At 36.0% G+C, this 21499-nt stretch overlaps 1 protein-coding gene across 33 annotated transcripts in view; it reads left to right on the top strand.

Moving 5' to 3' along the window:
• TCF4 (transcription factor 4) overlaps positions 1–21499 on the top strand; it is a 463737-nt gene that overhangs the window by 403082 nt on the left and 39156 nt on the right. For all 33 annotated transcript variants that reach the window (XM_077135388.1, XM_077135394.1, XM_077135390.1 and 30 more), the window contains 3 exons: positions 3891–3996; positions 7433–7566; positions 13140–13272. In XM_077135388.1, the coding sequence (XP_076991503.1) occupies positions 3891–3996; positions 7433–7566; positions 13140–13272 (373 nt within the window). The remainder of the gene's footprint in view (positions 1–3890; positions 3997–7432; positions 7567–13139; positions 13273–21499) is intronic.

Here is a 21499-nt window from a genome sequence, read left to right on the forward strand (position 1 = left end):
AGACCTTCACATGAAAGGCATTGTCATTCCCATTTCACAGGTAGGAATCTGAAGACATGAAAGGATAAAGCTATCAGGTCCAAGGTTACTTAGCTAATCAGTGGTGGAGCTGCCTGCAGTCGGACCCTAGCCAGTCTGGGCCAGTCCATTGACTGTTCTGCCAGGCTTCAGCCCTGTTTAATGGGGACGATGCTACTCATAATATCCACCTTGTGAGGTTAATGCTGCCGATAATATTTATGAAGCTTCCAACACAAACCTTATTCCCCAAGTAGTATAAAGCCAATGATCTTTTTTTTTTTTTAAATCTCCAAAAGTGAAACTGATACAAAAATGAGAGCTTCAGGAGGAAGGAGTATGGGCATACTTCTTTTGTTTTGTTTGTTGGTTTGCGTACATCTTTTCTAACAGGCAGAGGCACTCTATTTAGAAGAACTTAGCATATTCTTGATTTTTTGATGATGGTAAAATGAGAGTCAGGAACATTGGATGGAAGAAGTAATGTACTCTAATTATACTCCTTGAATTGCCAAAAAAATTAAATATGTAAAATGAAAACATTTTTGCTTTTCATCAGTTCAGGTTCAGTGTTATGTAGAGAACTTTAAAACTGAAAATTTCTATGTGTGATTTTTTTTTTTTCGGTTGCAGGACTGGGAGAAGAAAAGATAGTAATGCTAACTTCGAAGTCAGTATATTTTGCTAGTCTTCCATGAAGCATTTATTCAAATAATTCAGTAAAAGAGCTGTGGTCTGTGAGCTTCGGCCACAAATTTGGCAACAAAAATTTCACACTTATTTAGTCACACTTGTGGGAAGATTCAGAATACCACCTGTCACCTTGATCTAAGCCACCTTATTGGAGAAAAGCTTAAGTTTAGATTTTTATTTCCCATTAGACTTTCCTCATATTTCATCATTAGGATCACTTCAATATGTTGTACTATAGTTAGAGATTTTTATTTCATTTTTGACAGGATTGTTTTTCTGATGTTATTCATTAAAACAATTCCAACTGTTTGATAAAAACTGGAATGTTTGCTGTTATATTAATTACACAAAAGTATTTTATTTAACAAATGTTAGTTGTCTGTATACATAGAAGAGTATTAAAAATGAATGAGAGCTTTCCATACTGAATTTAAAGATGTATTTAAATACCCATATTTTGAAGGCTTTGGTTGAGAAATTGGAGAAGAGTTGACTGAAGTGAAAAAACAAAGCAGTACACGGGTAGTTCATTGTATAAGAATGCTTGCCTTATACACGGGAGACCTGGGTTCAATTCCCGGACCATACATCCCCCATAAATAAAAACAAAGCAAGTAAGTCTCTAGTCATTCAGGTCATTAAAGATGAAAACATTAAAGATAAACTGAAGTATGAAAATAATGATCACTCTGTTTTCATAAACATCATCTATTCTTCCACCACCATTTTAAAAGAAACTGTCAAATGGTGAAAAATATATAACAATATATAAAAGAGAAAATTGCTTAGACTATTCCATTATTAAATATCCTCATTTCTTCTAAATTAAAAAAGTATTGTTATATATAATATTTACTTAAATAAACAAAAGGGAGAGCTTAACTTAAAAAAACAGCTTTGAAGTGGGAAAGATGAATAATATAGATGAAAGGGATATAACATTGTACCTGATCTGTAAATTAAGATAAAGATACAGAAACTATGCAGAAATTGCCTTTAAAAAAATCTATAAATAGTCTGTTTCATGTTAGCATTTCATGTTTTTATCTCCCAAAATAAATTTCAAATATTTCTGCCCAAAGCATAAAACAAAGGTGAATTTTGTTAGGTGTCATTCACTGGTGCAGACGTGGTATCCATGTTTGAATATAATGATTTAGATTATGTAATTAAAACTGAACTATTCTCTTAAAAGAATTTATTTGAATTAACAATAAGGTGATTTAATAATGTGCATCAGAGTTTATTTTGAATTTTATAGTAAATATGTTTATATCTGAAATTTGCTGATAATATATATTAGCTTGTATTAATATTGACAGACCAAGTAGCTGCCAGGTTAATAGCACATTAGATATATTGTAGTGGTATCATGATCATTCTCTCATTAGAATTGAGATAATATTAATTTTCAATTTCTCCTTTTCCTTGAAGATGATGGTTTCCTTCATCTTTTTAGCTTACTCCCAAGTACTTCTCTAAATATATTTGGCAATGTTTCCCAAACGGTCTGTTAGTTGTATAGGTCTCAGGAAAATACTGAGTTTTGCTTAACAGTGCTTAGGATATTGATTTGTTTTTGGATTTCTGGCTTAAGTTTTATTCTTTGTTCCTTAAAAAGATACAGAGGATCTTGCAAAACATCTTTTCCTTTATTGTAAGTCCTGTGGAAATAGTGAGCTCAGAAGCAAATCGCTGTTTATGCATTTAAAGATGTGAAGAAAAGTAAAAAATAAAATCCCAAGAAATATTGGGCTTATATCCCTCCATGACTTAGAAAAATCCTTGTTTTCTAAAGAGCGAAAGGGTTTTTTTCTGGTTTGTTTTTGTTTTGTTTAATCTCCGGGACCTTTCAAATTTCAAGGGCAATGGGGGGGCATATGTAGCATTTATTTGATGTATGTCTGTGCGTATGTGTATGCATATTTCCCCACATCTGTCTCTGTGGACTTATCCTTTGTGAAATCCTAAACCTTGTATTAATGCTTAGTTTGTGATTCATGGTGTTCTGAGAGCAATTATATAATTTTTCTTAGGGTGTTTATTCGATGTGTGCTGTAAAAAAGGGGGGGAGGTATAGTTATTTTTTGGTAACCTTGCAGTTGCCTTTTTGTTGGTGAATTTCTCTTTCTTTTTACTGTGACCTGTGAATATCATTGTAGGCTCACTGCCAATTTTGTGAGCTGCTGCCTGCTTCAAAATGGAGGCAGGAAGGTATCCATTTTCATCAAGAGGATGACAGTGTTTCAGTCTTTCCGACCATCTGGAGAGAGGAACTTTTGGAGCAAACGAAAATGGGGATTAAAAAAATTATATTTAGCAGAAAAGGCAAGGGGGAAAACCAATTAAAGTTAAACTGTACCTTATGAATTTATGCTTTTCTAGTATGCTGTCCTGTTTAAAATGAAACATAAACAAGAAAATGAGCAGGCTATTTTTATAAAGAACTGGTCCCCCAAGTCCTCATGACTATTATTAGTATACAAATATAAGTAAATTGGGGTTTTGGTACACTTTTTAAGTTTATTGCTCATACAAATATCATTAGCACTAAAAAAAAGAGGGTTACCCCTCTTGTACACACACTGATTTTTGGTGGTCTTAAGTAGATCTGGCCTTTTAATGGCCTTTTTCATGATTCTCTGCAAAAAGCTGACAATGAGGGAATTTAATAACCCAAGATATATATTAATTATTTTATGTGGCCTGGATAGTTCATTTTTTTCTTTTTTTCACTTTTCTCTCCTCTCTCTGTAAAAGTGAATTTTTAAACCAAAAGGGGGAGAGTAAAAGGGAGAGGCTTGATCGATATGCTTCCATTTTTACCCTGCACATGCTCAAGGGCCATCCATTTTGTTTGTTTGTTTTTGAGTATGCTTATACTTCCAGGACCACCCTGGGTATCGTGCAGTGTATCGGCAACAGAACGTGGTTTGCAGTACTCTTGTGTGACTGGTAAACGGCATACGTGCTTATTTCCCATTTGTGCAGATATATTGAGTAGTTCTTGTTGTTGTTGTTTTGTATTCTAAAAAGCACAGTATCTCTAGGGTTTGATCAAGTTTAGACTGGACATGATAGAAATTTAGCTTTTTTCCCCCTGCTTCTTATAAAGTAAAATTCCTCAAGGTATTCTGGTCCATGCAGAAAACAAAACTAAATTAGTTCTTCTTCCTCAGGTTTATGCCCCATCAGCAAGTACTGCCGACTACAATAGGGACTCGCCAGGTTATCCTTCCTCAAAACCAGCAGCCAGCACTTTCCCTAGCTCCTTCTTCATGCAAGGTAAGATGCTTCTTCTTCTAAGGGGAAACCCACTGGACTGAGTTTTTCCTAGGTCTTGTAATGTAATATATGTGGCAAAATACTGCTGAAGCAGTACCCAAGATCAAATACTAGGCAAGTGTAGAATGTTGGAGGGCACACTTCTTAGAAATTGAATTCATTAAAAATAAATTAACTAATTAAAGCTTTAAGACATTTTATTAAATTAAAGCCATTTGAGCAATGATGAGTTAAGATTAGACTGATCTGCTTCACATAGAATAGGTGCTGCTTGGTTCTGGTCTTCCATGATTCATCGTTTCATCTTCTTCACCATTCCTAAGAATGGGATGTGTGTTTAAAAGTTTTCTGGCTCCATGTGTTTTAATCATCCTGGACTTAGCCAAAGGAAACAAATCATCCATATATATAATCTTACAGAAAAATTTCAGCCATGTACCAATTTATGCATGAGTCCTATTTAAGATGAAATGGTCTGTCTGAAAAATGTGTTAATTCATTACACAACAAAAGCATTTTCCCAACATGCTGAATGATTTGGGATAAAAAATCCAATTTTTTTAAGGGCAAATATAGTAAATTATATATATATTCTTTTGATTGTCCTCTGTCATTAAGTGGGGATAGATGTGTGACCCCAGAGCTTATAGTCCTACCAGTCCTACCTTTCTGCTGCTTGACAAAAAACTGAGATGGTCGAAATGACAGCAGCGATGTTCAGATGGTACAGCCAAGGGCTCCATCCTTAATATGCCCATGGCATCTATTTTTGAAAAGTAATGATCTTGTTACCAAATTAATAGCCAGAAATTTAAATGTGGAAGTCACCAAGAACTCCCCCTTTATGCAGAATGTTAACTCTTTCTGCCTGGGTTTAAAAGCCTGTTTGAACGTGCCTTGGCAATGTGCTATTGGATTTCCTTCTTTGTGATACTGTAGGAAGGGCTGTGTCACAGGAAGAGGAGTGTACACTGAGTACCACAGGCGCCGTTTGGTATCCTTTGTAGATCACAGTGGACACACTCATAATCCTTCTGACCAAAGGAATCTATTTTTGTTCCCTTCTGAGTGTTAACTCTTTGGGGTCATTAGTTCACATGTGAATTTCCATGGGAAGTCTATGAGATGGAATCATATTGGTCCTTTAGGAATAGGCAGAATTTGTTCCACACATAATGAAATTCATGTTCACAACAGTCCTTATCATTGTGACCTGTCCTAGGTATAACCCTCTATGGGACACAGCAGGTATGTCACCCGGGTACATTCTGTGCCATGGCAAAGGGCTGATCACTTTCAGTCATAAACAGCAGCCACCACAGCAGCTCCCCTTTTTTATGAGCAGTAGGAAAAACTGTGTGACTAGAGCTTATCAAGGTTGTCAACTCAAGGATTCATTCCTAGAAAAAGCTCTTCATTGAGAAAATTGACATAAGGATAGACTTATTCTGTCTGCCTGCAGGAAGATGGCTACTTGAATTATGTGTGCTGCAAGGGAGACCAGGTAGATTAAAAAAGCAATAGAGGCTTGTCCAAAATAGACTAGGCAAAACATGGGGGAACACATTTGCTTTTCTGTTTATGAATCCCCAAAAAGAAAAAAATATTTGAGTTGACATTTATGACGAGCACAATTAATTTACACATGTCTAATTCTATTCTTTCAAAACAACATTATGCCAAGATCATAGGGATGTGATAAATATTAATTTACTATGAAAAGCATAATTTATGTAAAATGTGTATTTTTATGTCTGCATTGAATAGAGTATTCTTTGTTAACAAATCCCAAATGTATTGCCGTATAGTGCATCACATTGTCACAGTGTTTCAGGAGACTCTTGTTGAGTAATATATGTTCTCAATATATTTGCTATATACACCATCTATTTAAAATCTCAATGGTCTTATTTGAATTTGAGGTGACATCTAACTTCTAGAATCTAAAGGCTAAATAAATACAGAGAACGTGGACAATATTTTTTAAGTCCTTGTGTTGTGAATATTGACTGCAGAAACAGTGGTGAAAACCGAGTCATAGGCATCCTTCACGCTGGCTTCTTTCAGTGCCCTGAGAATTTAGGTCTTGAAACAATATGCAATTAAGGTGAAGATATTCAGAGACTGTCTGGAGCATATTTTAAACTCACTACTGTGGCCTCTTATTTTTATCTTCAATTTCCATCTTCAAGTTAAAACTCTTAAGTTGTCAAAATCACAGACATGATTTTGCTTGCCGGGTTTTTAAAGAAAGAAATCTACAAATTATGCTTCCCTGTTCTGAAAATATTCCAGTTTTTTTTTTTTAATTCTAACATCCTGATTTAGAAACTCAGTGAAAAAGAGGTTTGTGAAATAAAGTGTCAGATTTAACTTACCTATTCTTGAAATTTTGTAAAAAAGGCCTTTATTAAATAAAATGTTAATGATAAAAATAATCTTATTTCCAAGGAAGCAATACCTGCTGTACATTTAACACCCAGCCTATGGCTTGGTGTATAGCTGCCACTCAATAATCTTTGCTAAACTATTGAAAGAAGAAAAAAGTGAGTGACTTCAGAAGGAACATAGATTGTTTTTTCCCCAAGTTTGAGAAGCCCAAACCCAAATAACAATTTCAAATGGTAACCTCTCAGCCACTAGGTCTAAGGATTGAAAAAAACTGTAGGAATATTTTTAATATCGTATTAACAAAAGGTGAAGAGTAGGCTTGCAGAAATCTTTCATATAATTTTCCAATAATTTTATAACATCCAGAGACTCTAAAAATTGTAACATACTATGTATCATATGATATGTATGTTCTCTTTGAATTATTACTTAAGGTTTAAGATAGTTATATATCAGTAACCAATAAAAACAAACTAAAAGCTTCATATTTGAGATTCCCTTCCCTGCATACCACTTAGTAATTCCAACTTTATTTCTATCTACTGTGTAGGTTACAAAAATGAAAGCCAACCTTTTAAGTGTGAGGTGATTTTTTTTTTATTACTTCTTTATATGCTTTTGACAGTTGTAAACTGGCCAACTCTGTAATGTCTCATTTATTTTATTTTCACTCAAAACTCAAAAGTTTAGGAACAATTTAACTTTTTAGTTGTTAATCTTAGAAAAATAGATTGGGAACTTGTAAGAAATGTTTCCTTTGTCATTGGTTACCTTGCTGACTTGACATAATTCTTTGTAGACATGGTCTCTGTTGTTCTCATCTAATTGAATTTTTACTAAGAACATTTTAACTATGTTAAATGTTTCTATTTGTTTGACAATATAGAGCCAGTTGGGAAAAAAATGACTGTCGTCTGATGTAATCAGCCAAACAATGCAAAGATGAATACACAACAGGCAGTCTTTTTTAGGAATATGAAAAAACCCTATTCTAGAAGGCAAGGCTGAATGCCACAGAAGTCACGATTCTCTTTGTCTTTTGCAGATGGCCATCACAGCAGTGACCCTTGGAGCTCCTCCAGTGGAATGAATCAGCCTGGCTACGGAGGAATGCTGGGCAATTCTTCTCACCTTCCACAGTCTAGCAGCTACTGCAGCCTGCATCCACACGAACGTTTGGTAAGGCAGAATTACATGGTCATAGAGCTGACAAAAACAGTTTATTAAATCCCATCCTCTGTCTGTACATGCATGTGCATGAGGTCTCTATAAATGTGTGCAAAAAAGAACCCCCCCATAATTTTTACAGTTTTATTGTTTCTGTGATTTAAGACTTAACCGAATCAGATCACCTTTATAAACCCTTCCAGATTCTTTTTTCATTGTTCTGTTGATTGTGTTTTGTTTTGTGCTTTCTATATTATAGCACAACTTCCTTTGACACATAAATTTGAGTTGCAGAATTTTGGTTATGGCTGCTCCCTGTCCTTTTTATCTATCTTTAGTTTTGAAGGAAATACTGCAGGGGACAGATGACGGCCAGTGCACTTTGAGAGTACGTGATATGGAATGAGATGCCTGTACTACACATGGACGTTTCTAATCCCTAGTGTGTTGCTAGTGACAGCTTTAACTGGTCAGGACGCACTTGAGGGAAAGCGGTCATTTTTCTACATACTCCCATCAGTAACAGCAACCATGGAGTTGCTGTGTAGATCAGATTCCCAGTTTTCGGTATATTAGCTTTAATTCCACACACCCTCCCATCCCTCCCTTTACCTGTGTTGCTTCAGTTCAGTTGAAGAGTGCTGTTCTGTGGAATGTTTTCTTACTAAAAGTGAATAACCTATTTTATTTCCACTCTGCCTATCACCTGTACTCATCCATCCTAGTATATCTCTTTATCCCTGAGGAAGAGACTCATCTGACTTTTTTCTAGCCTCAGAAATGTCCATAACCCAGAATCCACTTATGGATTTATGTCTGTCATTAATTGGAGGAATGAGTATTTCTAGATCATGAGTTAGGTTTGGGATGCAGAAAGATGGGACTTGAGTCCCTTGTGCAGTAATCTAACCAAAACCTTTCTGAACCGCAAATCTTAGTCTTTAGTGATACTTATATCACTACTTCTCACCTTTCAATTGGATCCTTTTTCTTCTTCTAATTCCCATATTTATGTTTCTTTCTCTGTTCTTATATAAGAAATACTACAGATAAAGAAAATATAACTTACATCGTACTCTGACAGCCAAAAGATTTCTAATATCCTTGAAAACACAGCAGTGAAGACATGCTCAGTGGTCAGTTAGCCTGTCTGTTCCTGAGACAAATTATAAGAGATGGACTTGACCTTTTTTGTATGTCTCCTAAATTTGAATGTATAAATCACACACTATCCCAAATTTTAGCACAATTTTGGTGTAATTACACTCAGGTTTTCTTTTCTCAGCACTTTCTAATCCCACATTCCACTTGGAAGTATTAGAATGAAAGCTTAGAGAAGTATCAACTATTATTATACTCAAGTTTCTTTTTACTTAACATTTTTGTTTCTCCACTATCATTTTTCACTTCTCTAGGGTCTCATTTGTCCTGTGGATAAGGGGAGTTTTTATAACAAATAAAAGATTTTTGGTTCTATACTAATATGTTTGAATTTTGGTTCTTTTAAGAGTTACCCTTTTATTTTTGTTTTTTCTCACCTCCTATCTTTATCCCTTTTTTTTTTTTCCTGTCATAGGTTTCACAATTTTCAGTTCAATGATTTGATTTTATCCCAACCAACTTCACTACATGGGGATGGGGGGGGGGATCTTTAAAATGTATTTAAATGTACAAGAAGTATGATTTCAAAAAGGAAACCAATGATATCCCATTTAGGAAAAGTTTTGTCGAACCAAAACAGTGTTATGCACTAGAAAACAAGATCATTTTGATGGACTAACCCAATATGTTGCATCCAAAGCCATTATTGGAGAATCACTGCCCGTCACAAAACACAGGGTTATATCTTTATATGATCAGTAAGAAAATTCTAGGGTTTTTGTTTTAAAGGATAAAGGAATAAGGTCTTTGTCAATGTTTCCTAATGAATTTTCTCACTGATAAAAAAACTATTGAATTATTTTATCTAGTAATCATTGTGATTTCAGTATTTAACCATCCAGAAATCTCTCATTGAAATGACTGTTAAGAATCTGAAACTGATGGAAACTAATTTGAATATACAGGAGTTAGTGTCCTTTCACTCAAAAATAATGGTAGTTCATTTAATTTTAATCTGTAGCTTTTGACCAGTCCTCTACCAGACACAAAGAGAATTTGGGGAAAGAAAAAGAAGAGCTTTCCTTGGATTATTTTGGGTATAATTTGACCAAGTTAGTATTATCTCTAAAGGTAAAGCGTTTTAGAAACATTATTGCCTCTGTCACTTTATACCACGTTATAATATAGTATAATTTATAAAGCTTAAAATCCACGTATTTCAGTAGCAATTGTCAATTTTAATTCTTAAATTCCCCTTACAGTTTCAGCCTCTACAACAGAATCTACTATACTAATCTCTACTATGTTACAGGCAACACATAAAAACCAGTCAGAGGAATGGAGTTTGTGGCTAAGCCTTGGAACAGGTTGTTGGAGATTTTAAGTTCAGAATGACCCGGCAGAGTTCTTTTTAAAAATAGGATGGAGTCCTTGCTGTCTGGCATGGTGTGGGCATGGCCTTTACACCATGGAAATTGTCATAAATAGTCCTGAGTCTGGAATTCTAATATAAAGAAAGTTCTGTTGCCTTTTATTTTTTTTCTGTAACGTAAAGCCTTAGTCCCATAATTCTCAATCAGGAAAGGTTTTGCTGCCCCAGGGACATTTAACAATGTCTGAGGACATTTTTGGTTGTCACAACAGGGTAGAAGGGCATGGTTAATACCATCAGCATCAGGAATGCTGGTAAACACACTACAATACATGGGAAAGCTCCCATAGCAAAGAATTATTACAAAAGATCAGTAGTGCCCCCTCCCCAAGCACGAATTCATTCTGAATATGTGCTGCCAGCGACTATGTTTTCTAATCTTTAAATTATCAATTTATGGATTGATAGAAACATCAGTAAATGAAATATTTCCAACACTTTCTGTGCCAATAGACTCCAAGTATACTATCTTTGGGTATCATATCTAAAAATAAATGGTTAGTGGACATGAAGCCATAATTTATCACACTCCCCCTTTCCATTTGTAGCACACAGGACAGATAGTATTAATAGCTGGAGAAAGAGAGGCTAAGAGGCCTCTTAGAGTTGATCCCTAAATCCTCTAAAAGAGGCATTATTCACATATCACTAATATTCTCTGTGGTGCATTTATTACATCTTTGAGTGACAGTAGTTTTCAAGACATTTTTCATTCTAAAATAATCTAGTTATAAATCTCATTAATTTCTCTCAGCATCTAATTTTCTGTGACTCTAAAAATAACTGATTTACATGGATTGCATTGGTTTCCCCATAAAACTCTATGAGTATTAATTCTTATTTTTATTCTCTGAACTCAGTGTTAACCCTTCATCTGTCACATTGAGAGTTTGCCCATTTAACACAAAGTTTAACAAAGTTAAAAGATCTAAAAATTCTCGCTAATGTGAGTATCTTTTTCCTGCATCATCCTGTGATTATTACAGTTACTTAAATATTTTTTCATAATTCTTTTCTTCATTTGATTTTTACATGCTTCTCATTCAGAGTTATTTATAAAGTTTCTCTACTCTTCAGAAACTCAGCATGCAGTAGGACTATAGAGGTCAAACCATCTCTTTTTCTTTTTCCATGTTCTGTTTCTTTTTTCTCCATTTTAGCACTAGAGCAGAAATAGTTCTATGCCTGCTATTCAGTGTTTGGTGTTCTGTGGCTTCATCTAGTTTTTCAGACTAGCTGTACTATAGAATGGTCCACTCGATCATTCTTTGGAGAAAATTGCATGGGGTTTTCTTGTAGAGGCAAGTAGAAATGGATTAAACAGGACCTAAGGAATTTTTTGGACAAGGGAAGAGATCTTGAAATTCAAAAGTTTGAAGAGCATTCTCTTGGGAAGGTAGAAAGCTTTAAAGGCATTGTGTCAGCTTTCACTGATGTCCTCTAAGTTGGACTGTTTGGGTTATGCAGAAGTGGTATTTTCAGTTATTTATGGTGCCATTGGCAGACATAGTTCTAAAATGTAGCCTCTTTTCCTAGTCTGTTTTCTTTCTCTCAAATAAGTAGTATTTCAATCCATTATTTATTAAATGCTAACTAATAACTAGTTGTTCACTGAGCCCATAATACAACCATGTTTTCAGCACTTAGCCACAACTTGTGAAAAACAGAGGTACAAGCTCTGTTCTCTCCCTCAAACAGCTATGATACAGGTGGCAATACTATTTGAAAAGGGGAGCAGTGAAAGGAAGCATTTAATTAATGTCAAATGACTCTGCAGAATGCAAGTGCGCTAGAGATTCAAAGAGAAGCGATTGTGCAAAAGTTGGAAATGGTAAAGGAAAAATGTCAAGGAAAAGGTGTAAGGCTCAGGATGAGCCTCATAAAATGAATGGGCAAACATTAAGAGGCCAGGGTTTCACTCCTGTGAATATATGTCTGGGCTTTAAACATCCCTGACTATCAGCATCAAATTCAATCTCTACTTTTATATAAAATAATTTTAACACCATCACCTATAATGGTATAATAAAGATCTGTTAATAGTTTACATATGTAGAAAAATATATTTTAACAAATATTTTTTCTTTACTCTTCTGTCATATGTTCAGATGCTTATAAGAACAACTCTTTAAGCTACTTGTTCTCTTAAAAAGGAAAATATTTTGGCGTATCTTTTCTAAATAACCATGTCCCTTTTAGTGATCATTCCCCATGCTGATGATTTAGTAGAAAATAATTTGCCGCCTTACAGGCATTGTGACATGCCCCATAAAAATAGTTTATTTGGACCACTAGAATAATTGAACTCAAAGCTAAGCCTTAAACCAAATAATTCCAAAAAGATGATATTCTTATTTCATAGTCAACTATATAGTGGGTTATGGAGAAGACATCAAAGAAGGAACTTTAAAATAATCTATTCTCAATTCATTTTGGTTCTAATTTAATTAAATATGATCAGAGATTAACGGCTTTACATGTTGACCCTTTAGAGAGATGTTTAGTCATTAGTGCTGTTTAAAATTTTTCATTTGCCGTTTTGTTCTTGCTGGCCTTCAAAAGATGATCCAGTTTTTTGGGAAGATCTGAGACTAGTTGCTATTTACCAGTTAGTGCCGGAAGATCAGGGTAAAGTATAATGTGAGCCATATGGGTCATGGTGTTGTTTTTTAATTATATAGTGAAATCTTTCTCCATTGATCATAGGCCACCACACAAAAATAATAGTAGAGATGGTCCTTTACTGTACTGAAATCGAGATGATTTTAAACAGTATTTTTTAGATTTAGAGATTACAGTTGTTTCTCAGTGTCCAACATTGTCATTTTACCTCTCTACATTTGATGCAAACTCCAGTCAGCTGTGTATCTATGTATTTTAAAGTTTGAAAAATGAAAGCTGTCAAATATAGCAAGACATATTCTTGGCTGTTTTGAAGTTCTTAAGGCTATCTCCATTGCAAATTGAAGACTTCTAAAATAAGTATTAGAAAACTAACCCAATGAATATTTTATGGTTGAAGAAGGCCTACTTTTTCTCCATCTTGCTACAGAGCTATCCATCACACTCCTCAGCAGACATCAATTCCAGCCTCCCTCCGATGTCCACTTTCCATCGCAGTGGTACAAACCATTACAGCACCTCCTCCTGCACGCCTCCTGCTAATGGGACAGACAGTATAATGGGTGAGTCACGGAAATGCCAATTCTGTAGCCAGCAGTCAACATCAGGGTTTAATAATGAAGGAACTCTTTTTTTCCCTCATAATTGAACAGCAATTAGGCAACGAATATTTGTCAAAAAACGGAATGAACAAACAAATGAACCAAACAGAACTTGTCATTGGCTTAACCATAATTGCTTTTTGTCACAAAGAACTGAAATTTGGCCATTTTATCCATTGCAAGGCATTAGAATGAATAAGCATTTAAATGGACCAAAACTACCTTGCTTCTCACAATCTAAACAGTGAACAAAGTGAACTCTATGTAAGATGGCCCATTCAAGATGAGTGTGTTGGGAGCATAATGGGTCTTAATAGTCTTACTGTTGAGAAGTACTGACTACTTCTCAACTCCCAGTCATAACGTGCCCCTCTTTCCAAAGACAAGTTTATGTGAAATTCGTAGGTAGCTATTAGTAACTATTTGAATTTCACCTTCTGGACAATTGGAACTTCAGAGGTGAAGAAGTGTGTGTTCATTTATGAGGAAGGAGAGAATTAGTGTCTGGCCATCAGTGAGCCAAATGTTTGCTGCTTTTTCTCTATTCTTGCTGATTAGGACCCAAGAAGAACACTGCTGCCGCTATTTAAATTTAGAGATTGCAGTTGTTTCTCAGTGTCCTACATTGTCATTTTACTTCTCTGCATTTGATGCAAACTCCAACCAGCTGTATATCTATGTATCTTAAAATTTGATAAATGAAAGCTGTCAAATATAGCAAGACATATTCCTCTCTTTTTTCAAGTCCACTCTTGTACTTTTCTCAGGAGTGAGAAAAGAAGTGGTTCACACACCAGCATCCTCCTTAGAACTAGAAGGAGGAGCCAGGCAGGATTCTCAGCCACCCCTGGAGAAGAGAGTCTATGTGAGGATGCAGCCAGCCCCTTCTGAATCCATTTAACAACATTGTCATTCGGATGAGCAGCAGGGCTGGATGCCTCAGGGTGGTATTAAACTTAAGACTTTACTGGTCACCTACTCTGGTTCCAAGTCAAACCCAACCCTGCTTGGCCTTAGCATATCAGAGAGTCACTGATGAGGACACTGAGGATATTTGTGAGAAAGAATATGTGCCAGAATAATGCTACTATTTATTCCGTTTAATTCGTTCAGTTTTTTCCATTTTCTTTAGTTAGGATATAGAATTTAGGAAAGAAGTGTGAATCACATATGTGGGAGAGTTTTTGATGAAAGAGAAGAGAGATGTTTTAAAAAGTTGCAAATTTAATCTGCCTAAATAATACACTCCCTACTTATTCAATAATATACTTCACACTTGAGATGAGCCATCTAAAAGCCCTCTCCATCATGTCTCACCAAGAAGCAAATTTAGGAAAGAGTTTCCAATTTTGTAACTTTTCATACCAAAGCTTCTACAAATGTGTTGCATCAGTTTGACCTTGAGGAGCTACGGACAGAGGTCACGTGGGGAAGTTTTGCTAGCCATCAATGCAGTTTTGGCAGATTTTAAAAACAAGAAGAAAGAAAGAACTGCAGAACTGAAAGAGTGAGAAAAGCATATTTCACTTCAGTGTGGTTTGACAAATGGAAAGCCCCATTTCTACAGTCATGAGGTTTAGTTATAAAGAAGGATGACTGGTCATTCATCTACTTACATGACAGATTTCCTGTCTACTTTTGGTTTGAGTAATTTTCTCTTTCAGGAAAGTATGATGGTGGAGCAAAACCTTGAATTCAGGAAAAGACAGATGCTTTTTGAAAAAAGTTTTGTCGCTTGATTTGCAAAACTGTCTTCTTGGGGAAGAGGCACCACAACTTGGAAAGAGAGATGTTAGGTAGATGGTGTAATCAGTCTCAGTGAGTTGTGATTAGTTTAGCTAAGAGCCTGAGTGGGAACGAAATTTGCTTCGTTGAAACCGTTGGTTCATTATTATCTTGTGAATGATCAGGAGACTCTTCACATTTGGTGTATGCAGAGTGGAAGAGTAGGTAGCGTCTACATATGTATGGGTTCAGCTACACGCTAAGGATGGTCTTAACTTGTTATAGACCTTAGGGCTCTGTTTAAGTGAAGGGAGGGTCAAGACAAAAATAAAGGATCTATAACTTAAAAAGGGAAAAGTAGAGGATTTTTAGAACCCAGAGAAGAGCTTTTTAGAAGCAACTTTATTACATAAACTATTTCACAACAATGGGTGTACTTGTCAAAGTCTACTAGTAAAATGTAAGCATAATCTTTTAGAGAAATAAATTGACATGGTAATTCAGATTTTTAGAGTGATTGACCTTTATTAATTTGCGGAAATATAGAACATTCTCCCTTAAAGTAATGAGTTTCCCAATTTCTTAATTAAATGCTAGGGAAATTTTAAAGCTGATAGCATAGTATTAGCACAGTTCCGAGTGGCTCATGTTTCTTCACACTTTAATTCTCTTAGGCTTTGGTTTGGTTTTCAGAGTGTAGAAGAAGTCAAGGATGGCAGCATGTCTTTATAACAAGAAGAGAAGCTTTCCCTTCTTATGTTAGTGGTACTTCCCTAACAAGTAATATGGGTTGATAGGATTCATCTGTAGATTTGTGAAAATATTAGACATATTCTCACTCATTCTGAAATAAAAAAAAAATTTAAAAATGTCACATTGCCTGTATCTCAGAGAACACACAGACCTAAATAAATAACTGATAAATAGGGAACACATGACCTGACACATATTTGAGATTACACATATGAGTCTTCAGAAATGACTGGTTAGCAGTACTAATGCCTTAAGAGTGAGTTCAGGCACTAGAACATGGGCATCACATTTTTCACGTTTTCTTGGTGAGAAGTTAGTTGCAAGGTAGTACAGTCTTTTCACACATGGCATTGATGTCTTAGGATGCTGCTTTTTTCATTCAAAGGAAGACCGCTCCCCCATCTCTCAATTTCATGTTGTAATGGTCAGCGTTTGTCCTGAATGGCTGAGAGAACAACACAGTGTTGGTGGGTGAGGTGTAAGCTGCAGGACCATCAGAAGTAACCTGCCTGAAACCACACTCCCTCACCTCTTGTTCTGTCTTCTGCATCTCAAAGATGAAAGATGCCTACTGAGGTCTGTGGTGGCTTTGGACTTTTTTAGCTCAGAGGAGGGATTGTTGTTTCATTTTCTTTTGCTGTTTTCATGCCCAGTATCATTTTTTGAGAAACCCTTAGGAAAGGCGAAGCTTATTCAGATTATATTAATGAGGGTTTTTTAAAAAATTTATTTATTAGTTAAAAAAATAAAATAAAACAATATACATAATCAATAATTCACAATATCATCACTTAGTTGCATATTCATCATTTCTTAGAACATTTGCATTAATTCAGAAAAAGAAATAAAAAGACAATAGAAAAAGAAATAAAACGAACACAGGAAAGAAAAAAATAAAAAGATTATACCTACCATACCCCTTACCTCTTGCTTTCATTGATCACTAGCATTTAAACTAAATTTATTTTAGCATTTGTTCCCCCTATTATTTATTTTTATTCCATATGTTCTACTCATCTGTTGACAAGGTAGATAAAAGGAGCATAAGACACAAGGTTTTCACAATCATACATAGTCACACTGTGAAAGCTACACCATTATACAATCATCATCAAGAAACATAGCTACTGGAATACAGCTCTACATTTTCAGGCAGTTCCCTCCAGCCTCTCCGTTACATCTTGAATAACAAGATGATATCTACTTGATGCATAAGAATAACCTCCAGGATAACCTCTTCGACTCTGTTTGGAATCTCTCAGCCATTGATACTTTGTCTCATTTCCCTCTTCCCCCTTTTGGTCTAGAAGGTTTTCTCAATCCCTTGATGCTCTGTTTCAGCTCATTCTAGGGTTTTTCTCAATCCCTTGATGCTGAGTCTGCGTTCATTCCAAGATCTCTGTCCCACGTTGCCAGGAAGGTCCATACCCCTGGGAGTCGTGTCCCACGTAGAGAGGGGTAGGGTGGTGAGACTGCTTGTTGTGTTGGCTGGAGAGGGGCCACATCTGAGCAACAAAAGAGGCTCTCTTGGGGGTGACTCTTAGGCCTAAATTTTAAGTAGGCTTGACCTATCCTTTGTGGGGTTAAGTTTCATGTGAACAAATCCCAAGTCTGGGGGCTCTGCCTATAGCTTTGGTTGTCCACACTGCTTGTGAGAATATCAAGAATTCAACTTGGAGAAGTTGAATTTCTCCCTGTTCTCACCACTTCCCGAAGGGGACTTTGCAGATACTTTTCTACTCACTGATTGAATCACTCTGGGATTCATCGGGGCATCACTCTGGACAAACCAGCAAAATCTCATGTCCTACCTGAGATTCCAAGTACTTATGGCGTTCAATCAAACTGTCTACATAAGTTATATTAGGAAATGCACTAGTCAAAATATAAATTTTGTAACTAATAAACATTTTTTGATTTAGTCTCACACAGAAGGTGACATTTTAAAATATTAATTACCATCTATTTTCAGTACCCTGCAATAATGACATTCCTTTGTTCTTCCTCATGCAAAAACATTTTAAAAATTGTACCTTGTACATTTCACTATTATTATACACTCTAGGCATTCCTAGATTATACCATCTCGATCTTTACCATCTATCTTTCTTTCTGATTTCATTTATGTCCCCAGCCTTCCTCCCTCTATCATTCTCCCATGCAGCTTCATTCAGTGTTTTAACATAATTATATTACAGTTAGGTAGTATTGTGCTGTCCATTTCTGAGTTTTTGTATCCAGTCCTATTGCACAATCTGTATCCCTTCAGCTCCAATTACACACTATCTTACCCTATTTCTATCTCCTGATGGTCAATGAGGAGATTTTTAAAATAACACATTCATCCATGGATTTTGAGTGAACTGTGGAGTGAAATATTTTACTTGTGGCATATTATCCATTAACTTCTCTTTCAAGCCTTGCCAGCAAGCTCTGAGGATTACCTTAGATATATCTGAATTGAAAGGGGCTTTTAAGCATTCTGGAATTATATGAATATAATGCATCCAGACAGCATTGATTCATAGTAGTTCAACTGGAGTAGCACTCTGTTGTTAAGAAGAGAAGGTAAGTTAGGGGGCCTTACCAACATCAGAGCCCGTCAACTTGATTCCAGAGGCCTTTTCAAAAATATTCTGCTGCACCAATGTTTATAGCAGCATTATTTACAATTGCCAAGAGATGGAAACAGCCCAAATGTCCATCAACAGACAAGTGGCTAAACAAGCTGTGGTATGTAAATATGATGGAATATTATGCAGCTGTAAGACAGAATAAAGTTATTAAGTATGTAACAACATGGATGGACCTTAAGGACATTATGCTGAGTGAGATTAGCCAGAAATAAAAGGGCAAATACTGTATGGTCTCACTGATATGAACTGACATTAGTGAATGAACTTGGAAAATTTCAGTTGGTAACAGAGACCATCAGGAGATAGAAATAGGGTAGATATTGGGTAATTGGAGCTGAAGGGATACAAATTGTGCAACAGGACTGATTGTAAAAATTCAGAAGTGTATAGCGTAATACTACCTAACTGTAATACAATAATGTTAGAACACTGAATGAAGCTGAATGTGAGAATGATAGAGAGAGGAGGCCTGGGGGCACAAAAGGAGTTTTCAAAAGAGAGATAGATGATAAAGACTGAGATAGTATATTCTAGGAATGCCTAGAATGTATAATGATAGTGACTAAATGTGCAAGTTTAAAACTGCTTCTGCATGAGGAAGAACAAAGGAATGTCAGTACTGCAGGGTGTTGAAAATAGATGGTAATTAATATTTTAAACTTTAACTTATATGTAAAACTAAAGCAAAAGATGTTTATTTGGTACAAAATTTATATTTTGACTAGTGCATTTCCTACTATAACTTATGTGGACATTGATTGAATACCGTAGTATATGGAACCTTGAGTAGGGCATGAGATTCTGTCGGTTTGTCCAGAGTGATGCCCCAATAAATCCCAGGGTGATTTGAACGGTTAATAAAAAAGTGTTTGCAAAGTTCCCTTGGGGGAATGGTAAGAAAGGAAAATTCAACTTCCCCAAGTAAAGAATTCTTGATATTCTCACAAGCAGTGGGGACAATCAAAGCAATAGGCTGAGCCCCCAATCTTGGGATTTGTTCATATGAAACTTAACCCCCCAAAGGATAGGCTAAGCCTACTTAAAATTAGGACTAAGAGTCACCCCCAAGAGAACCTCTTTTGTTGCTCATTTGTGGCCTCTCTCTCTCAGCTAACATGACAAGCAAGCTCACTGCCCTCCCCGTCTCTACATGGGACATGACTCTCAGGGGTAAGGACCTTCCTGGCAACGTGGGACAGAAATCCTAGAATAAGTGAAACTTAGCATCAAGGAATTGAGAAAACCTTCTCGACCAAAAGGGGGAAGAGCGAAATGAGACAAAATGATGTATCAGTGGCTGAGAGATTCCAGAGTCGAGAGGTTATCCTGGAGGTTATTCTTACACATAATATAGATATCACCTTTTTTAGTTAAGGTGTAATGGAGAGGCTGGAGGGAACTGCCTGAAAATGTAGAGCTGTGTTCTGGTAACCATGTTTCTTGAAGATGATTGTATAATGATATAGCTTTTGAAATGTGACTTTGTCATTATGAAAACCTTGTGTCTGATGCTCCTTTTATCTACCTTATGGACAGATGAATAAAACATAAGGATTAAAAATAAATAAATAATAGGGGGAACAAATGTTAAAATAAATTTCGTAAATTGAAATTTCAGCTAGCGTTCAATGAAAAGGAGGGCTAAGGGGTATGATATGTATGAATTTTTTCTATTTTCTTTTTATTTCTTTTTCTGAACTGATGCAAATGTTCTATGAAATGATCATGAATATACAACTATGTGATGATATTGTGAGTTATTGATTATATATCAAGAATGGAATGATCATATGGTCAGAATGCTTGTGTTTGTATGTTGGTATGTTTAATAAATTAAAGGAAAAAAATGCTGCTGGGTGTAGCTCAGAAACAGTACAGTCCAGGGCTCTGCATCTGAGCGTGAATGTAGAAGAGGAATCATAGTAGATTACTAGATACTAGCTAGAGAGAATAGAAGTGTATGAAGAATGGTAGCTGTTCTAGTTTGCCAAAGCTGTCAGAATGCAACAGACCAGAGATGGATTGGCTTTTAATAAGGGGATTTGCTTAGTTAAAAACGTATAGTTCTTCAGAGGAAAGGCAGCCAACTTTCCTCTGAGGTTCTCTTAAATGGGACAGCACAGGGCGTTGTTTCCTGACCTTTCCAGACTCCTGGGTTCTAACAGCTTTCCCCAGGGTGATACCTTTCTGCATCTCCAAGGGTCTAGGCTGAGCTGCCAGCGTGGAGATGAGGTATGCTGAGCTACTTGGGCTGTGCTGCGTTGAGCTCTCTTTTTAAAGCTTCCTATGAATTAAATTAAACATCACTCATTGAAGAAGACACTCCCCTTAGGGACTGCAGATGTAATCAACCATAAATGGGTTTCACAAGCTAATGATTCAAATACACAGCAACAGAACTAGGCACTGTCACCTGGCCAAGTTGACGCCTGAACCTAACTACCACAGTAGGCATATATGTTTTTTCTATCCACATATTTCCTTTCTACCTTCTATGATACCTGTAGTCCTTCCTGGTCAAAAGGAGTGGACTCTCCACCGTGGTCCAGTCCACTGGGGCTGCTCAAGGATAATAGTGCTCCAGCTTCCCCAGGGTATGACCCCGCATGGTTTGGGACTACACACTCTGCTTTTTCCTTAGGCAATTGGGCATATAACTAGCATAATGATTATAATAATTACTATGGTTTTATTAGTCTTTGGCCTGCTTCCTAATGCGTGGTATTTCCCATATATATTTTTTAAAACCTCAGACCAAACAGTGTTGAAGAATTAGACTGCCAAGATTGATTAAATACAACATATGCCAAGGATTACCCTGGAATATCTGTCTGGTTCATGAAATAATCTGGTTTACAACTTTCATTTCTAATGATATGTTTGTATGACATGATGCATTTTAGTATGTGGCTTTTGTAGTAGAAAGGTTATGTCCTTTTCCCCTCCAGGCCTTGCTTGCATAGTAATTTTATTGTTAAAGTAGTCACATAATATTCACTTTGTATTTTACAAGAATCTTGCGCCTTCCACTGCAATTGATGATGAACAGGAACAGAGAGTGTAAGAGTAATATG

This window comes from Tamandua tetradactyla, chromosome 18 (assembly GCF_023851605.1).
Source record: "Tamandua tetradactyla isolate mTamTet1 chromosome 18, mTamTet1.pri, whole genome shotgun sequence".
Taxonomy (NCBI): Eukaryota; Metazoa; Chordata; class Mammalia; order Pilosa; family Myrmecophagidae; genus Tamandua; species Tamandua tetradactyla.